Genomic DNA, 6,007 nt, shown 5'->3' with positions numbered 1-6,007 from the left:
TCCTGCTGGCAAAGGGAGGCCGTGACGGGTACTGCCTATGATACCAAGCCTACTGTATCCTGAGAGCATGTGTAGCTTGTTCTGCAGCAGAATGAGCCTGTTCCCTCAAATTCTTACTTTTCAAAGGGAGAAACAAACCACATACTAGTGAATTTACTCTACCGAAAGGGAAATCCCAATTCCAGTTTGTAAAATAAGCCAGAACAGTTTGTAGGCGAGAGGGTGCTAAAGAACACTTAGCAGACCTTTAAGTTCTCTGGAAACAATCCAGATTCTGGGAACAGCTTTGAAAGTTGCCTTAATTTTCAGGGAGCATCTTCCCAGTATTTCTGACAAGCGAGAAAAGATCAGCTCAAGACAAACCAAAGGACAAATGGAGTCATAGTTGATAACATTTGAGTTTTTGATTGATAGGCAGTTAAAGAATTTTAATGAAGATGGACATTTAAATTCCATTTGGGCATTGAAACTCATCTGGATGAATGACATTACAAAATACACTGGGATAATAAAAACAAATACTGAACTACCTGATTACAAGGTATGAAATGAGAACTGAAAGAGAATCTAGTGCTGGGCAGCAGACTACAGAGGTTGTATCCAAATGAATGATAACGTTAGATCAGTGGAATACAAATCACTGGCTTCTGAGCAGAAATGATGGTAAGTGCCAGTAAAGCACAGTATAGTAACTGGGGGGATAACTTAGAAAACAAAAAAAAAACCCAACAGAAAAACAAGCCCCAATCCAATCCACATTTCACTTCATACATGAAAATTGATGCTTCTGTCTCGTCACATAAAGAACAAGATATACCATGCTCAGACATAAAGTTACATGGAGCATTCTTTGGTTTGAGACAGTTTTAACTGGAGCTGAGAAAACACTAGAGTAACACTGAACACAACTGTTTTACAAAGTCATTCCCAACAAGCTCGGAGTAGTTTGACGTAAGATCAGCAGAACAACCCTTTTGTTCGTTTTCACTTTTTTTCACAACATGCAACACAGAATTACTTGCCACAGTCCTACCAACATCCAATTCATCATTTAGACTCAAAGAGTGCACGCTGAAATTTCACGTTCAGCTAGCTTCTTCTTTGGGTTTAAAAAAAGAAAAGGCACAGGTTTAGGTACTTACCCGAGAAAGAGTCCAAAATCCAAGTTTCTGGCATGGTACAGCTTCCCTACATAACAATTAATCAATCAATCAATCAGTAAATATTTCCAAAGAGAGAGACACATAAATTTCAGCCTAGAAAACCAGGAAATGAGTAAGCAGGAAAAATACCTGGGAAAGTAAGCAGGAAAATACCATTGTCTTGTTGCTCTTTTCATAAACACAGAAAAATGGTGGTTTTTTTTGAATCAGAGAAGCATTTTGCCATAACTGAAATCAAGTAATGTCATAAACTGCTGTCCATCTCAGCCTCAGATACTTTCCACATTATCTTAATGCAGTGGTAATACCTTGAGCCCTTTGTAAGCCCTCTGAGAATCCCTCAGAAATTTCCTAAGCTGGAACAGGTGCAGACAAGGGCTGCAGAACTGAGTAAGAGAACAAAGAGTCTGTCTTCTTAACAGATTATCCATTTAAGACTTAACAGACTATCCATTTCCTCTAGCATCATACACATGCGATAGCTAGAAACTAGAAGCAAAACGGGTAGCACTAGAATCCCTCATGGCACTGAGAAAGTATCAGGTGTCTGGCTGGTGTTTCTTTCCCCTAGAAAAACAAATGCCACCTATTAAAAAAAACTAAAACCAAAAACCTCCAAAAAACCCAAACCCAAACCATCTTGGAAAGTATTTTTTCCTTTTTTTTAACCTAAGACACCTGTGATCTCCTACTCCCTTCTCAAAGAATACCTTTTTATTATCACTGCTTTTAGTCTCTTCTACTAGACCTTCTTGCCTGCAGTTGAGAAGCACTATGTATAATTGAGGTGGACCCTCTCCTACGTAAGAAAAAACTATTAAACACTATTCTGGATTGCATTACCTGTTTTATCTTCCGCCACTATTGATGTACATACAGTAAAAATTTCATAAAAGATGTTAAAAATAACAATTTCCCCTAGAACAAAAAGAAACAAAATTCAACAGTGTGAACCTTTTGCCATGAACATAAAAAAAAAAAAATTGTTAGAAAAAAGCATACTGCAAAATTCAGCATTCTATAATATTTCTCTTAAGAATTTCTGTTTAAATCTCATTTGATCTTTAAAATGACTGGTTCAGCAAAATCAAGAAAGGCCAATAGAAGGATCAGAATCCCCTGGCCTTCTGCCTTGCCACAGAGAAAGCTGACAGTCATTGCTACATGCTCCTCTGGAAACTTCAAAACAAGCTATAAAATTCACCTTAAACAAGAAAGCTGCTGTATGTCCCACTATTCCCATATAAGAGCTGCTGACTAGCACCAGGTTTATTGCTGTATGTCCCACTATTCCTATATAAGAGCTGCTGACTAGCACCAGGTGTATTGCTCCTGCATGAGGGAAGCAGTGGAAGCAGGTCTATGGACCTTCTCTGTCTCCATTCTGGAAGAATTCAGTATCTACGTCTCACCTGGAATTGCATTCTTTTGCAGAGGTACAGGAGGATGTGGCAAGGATCACAAGGGAAAGCAAGCACAGCATGAAACTGAGCCTTGCCTTCTTGGTATGTCAACAGCAGACACACAGCTGAATAGGAAATGAATGAGAATCAAGAATTCTCCCAAATTTTGGTGCACAGGAGTTGAATTCACTCCAGTTCCCAAAACTCAGAATCCAGAAGCTACAGAGAAGCTCTACAGAGAAGTTGCAGCCTGATGAAAGGCTTATGTGATTTATTGCCATTCTCCTCTAAAATACTGCTTCCATTTAGTGTGAGATGCAATTTATTCCTTTATCTACTTAATTAATCATTTATTTGTTAAAGTCACAGATGACTACACCTATACTGCACCTTGGTACACATACTAATTTTAAATGAGTCTGGATTCCTAGTTTTCCACTACATTACCAAAGTGTTGAAAACTATTACCCAAAGGAATCCCAGATGAATTTGCAATCCCTTGGAGTTCTTCATTGAAAGGGTAAGGAAGCGTGGCGGTCAGATGAGCCTAAAAGGAAAAGTTTTATATGTTGTTTGTGTAAATTAACACTATTTTGTTACCTAAAACAAACCTCTCTCCAATAGGTACGTCCTTCTCACAACTATTAACTTGAGTATTTAATTCCTCTGCAGCCGGTAGAACTTGAGGATGTTTGTAGAGTACTTGGAAGAAAAGTACATACTTAGGGAAAGTAAAAACCATTACTTATCAAAATATTGACATGTGAGCAATGGAGATTAGCACAGCATCTTAATTATCATTAGCCGCCATAGACATAACAGAGTGATGTAGGACTCTCACAGGTTAAGAGCTCAACCGGAACTGAGCTTGACGTCAGTGTTTAAGGGAATCCCTAACTTTCACACACTGGTATGACTACCTACGTATGCTACCTTTATGAAGCCCCACTCATGCACATAGGGATACAAATGAAGTGTGGCCAGCATGACCTAAGGCTGCTATAAATTAAGATGGGGACAGATTTGACCTTATGCTGTCTCTAGCGCTACACTGTTTTCTCCTGTCCTGATTATATGCCAAAGCCTATTTTAATCAGAACTAAATTATTTTTTAAGATGAGGCCAGGTCAAAGTTGCCCCTGTAATAAGACATTTATTACAGTTTCAAAACCTGATTTTATTCTACTGTTTAAAAGGAGTTGAACATGGCAAAGAGAATTTCAATGAAGTGTTCTGCTACAGTGACTAAGTCACTAGCGCATATGTCTAACATGGCTAATCCAAACTTGAAAAGATCTTACTAAAAATTAGAGGAGGAAGAAACACATGCATTTTAGGTTTGATGGTTTCAGAATAATTCAGAGTAGGCAAGAAGGCAAAATTTCACCAAGAAGGCAAAATTTCAGAGTAACTCTTCAAAACAACATTTTTGTTCTGGAGGTGGAAGAATTATCACTTGTAAAGTCCTTAATTGCCAAATTTAGTAGCATTGTAATGCTGGTAGTCAGAGCATACAGTAATAAAATAATTAAGCTGAGAATACTTACTATTTTGTTATCCACTATGTCAACAACTTTGCCGCTGGGGAAGAAGGTATTTGCTATATCTTTAATATTCTGGACCACAGTCTTCAGCTAAAAAGAAAAAGAAGAGGGGCTTTTATTGAGCATAAGATCATGAGCATAAGAATTACTAGCAGAACTCCTTCACATACTTTTCAAAAAACATTTTGCTGAAAAAATACCTATTTAAAGAAAGTGCTAAATGTGGTGTTCTTGATGAGAAATCACCCCCAACTCCCCATTAAAGAGTCACTCTTCAAACTTTCTACATTCGCTTCAAAATGTCCCTCTAACAGAGAAAACGAATTACAGGAAAAAGCCATTCTCATCTTCTGCTCCTTTGATCACATTTTAATACTCATCTATCTTTAAAAACGTTAATTAAAAGCTCTTTCCTTAAGCACTGATGTTCTTGAAGCCAAAAAGACTCAACAAATTTCTTGTAAAAGTACATGTTTTCCATTTGCGACATGTGAATGGCCACAAATAAGAGTTCCACTCTATGTGATCTAAATCCAAAGTACGAGAGATAAACTGTTCAGAACTTAAGGTGCAACCTGAAGCTCACAACGCCCACTGGCTTAGATGAGACTTTTAAAATAAATAAGTAGTAAGTAGAGTTTGTCTGGCTTTCAGAGCTGAAAGGTCAAAGTCAGCAGGGATATAGCAAAAATCCCTGGCCCTTTTTGAGAAATTAAGCATTACTGAATTGAATTTTCAGCAACCTTCAGAAGAACAGGCTGAAGTAGTCTGAAATAGTAGTCTGAAACAGGCTTGAGTATTTTTGAAATTATTTTTGCTGTGTAAACACCAGTGCTGCAACCAGCATCCCTGAAAAGGGCAGGAAGTTCTTCATTTCCCCCTCACCATTTCATCATCTCGTGCAGTGTTTTGAGAGAAGCAGGGATGTGCAGAGGGCAAGGGATGCTGCCTCAGTTTCACTTCAGTTTACTGAGGCTGTCCCTTTGGTGCACTCCTCCCCCTTCATTCTACATCACTTCATGACTAAAGAGCTTTGATAAGTAAAAGCCTGCTTATGACACACTGTTTTTTATTCCTCTAAGTCCCAAACATCGGTGCCCCTACACTTACTGCTGCTAGCAGTTGAACAGAAAAAAGTTTTACTCAAGCAATTATTTTAGTCTAGAATCATATTAAAAAAGTCAACTAGCAATATTATCCCTTTCAGAGAATTTTAGCACAAGTATTCCTTTCCAAACCTTTTATCAAAATAAAAGGCCACATGCTAATTTTATACCTGCTAAGCCTCAAAGCAAGCTCTGCGTTTCATACCTCTGTCTTTTTGTCATGCATCAAGTTATCCCATCTTTTGCTGGGAGGTAAATCAAGATTTATGACATATGTGGGTACATTCCCTTTGAACCTGAAAGATAAGTACCAGAGTTCAAATTTGAAGAAGGCTTTGGAAAAACATTTGACAAAATAGGTGCTTCCCACCTGTAACTAGCAATTTTGGACCTGCAACAGGAACAAGGTACAAAAAAACCCAACTGTTCAGACTTGCAAATCACTAGTTTTCTGTAGTTTGTTAGACAAGTTGAATCAGATTACTTACGTTGGTCCTGAAGGAGGGTATGTTTTACTCCTGCACTTTTCTCCATACTGTAAAGACAGTGAAACATTACTATTAGCTTCTTTGTTAAACAACTTTATTATTCTAGCAGACTTAGTTGTGAATTAAACCTTTAGGACTAGTCAGCTGATTCAATAAATGATGATTTGATAATAAGAGTCTTGGGACTTTGGAAAGGGTGCAGAGGAGAATAAAAGAGGTAGGCGACAAACGGCAACTTCCCTATGCTGTGTGACAGACCTTCAGACAACTTGCCTAATGTAGTCCAAGGCAAGCACAACTTGA

The 6,007-nt window shown here is 38.0% G+C and overlaps 1 protein-coding gene across 1 annotated transcript in view; it reads right to left on the bottom strand.

Moving 5' to 3' along the window:
* ASAH1 (N-acylsphingosine amidohydrolase (acid ceramidase) 1) overlaps positions 1-5,751 on the bottom strand; it is a gene marked incomplete at its 5' end in the record, with an annotated part of 10,644 nt that extends 4,893 nt beyond the window's left edge. Inside the window, 6 exons of the mRNA XM_010288484.1 lie at positions 1,143-1,188; positions 2,007-2,081; positions 3,035-3,113; positions 4,114-4,200; positions 5,422-5,512; positions 5,705-5,751. Coding sequence (XP_010286786.1) covers positions 1,143-1,188; positions 2,007-2,081; positions 3,035-3,113; positions 4,114-4,200; positions 5,422-5,512; positions 5,705-5,751 — 425 coding nt within the window. The remainder of the gene's footprint in view (positions 1-1,142; positions 1,189-2,006; positions 2,082-3,034; positions 3,114-4,113; positions 4,201-5,421; positions 5,513-5,704) is intronic.
* Positions 5,752-6,007: the final 256 nt, after the last annotated feature.

The sequence above is a fragment of the Phaethon lepturus genome, unplaced genomic scaffold, assembly GCF_000687285.1.
Source record: "Phaethon lepturus isolate BGI_N335 unplaced genomic scaffold, ASM68728v1 scaffold4316, whole genome shotgun sequence".
Classification (NCBI taxonomy): Eukaryota; Metazoa; Chordata; class Aves; order Phaethontiformes; family Phaethontidae; genus Phaethon; species Phaethon lepturus.
The sequence above is the reverse complement of the archived record's forward strand: the minus strand, read 5'-3'. Positions and strand labels throughout refer to the sequence as shown.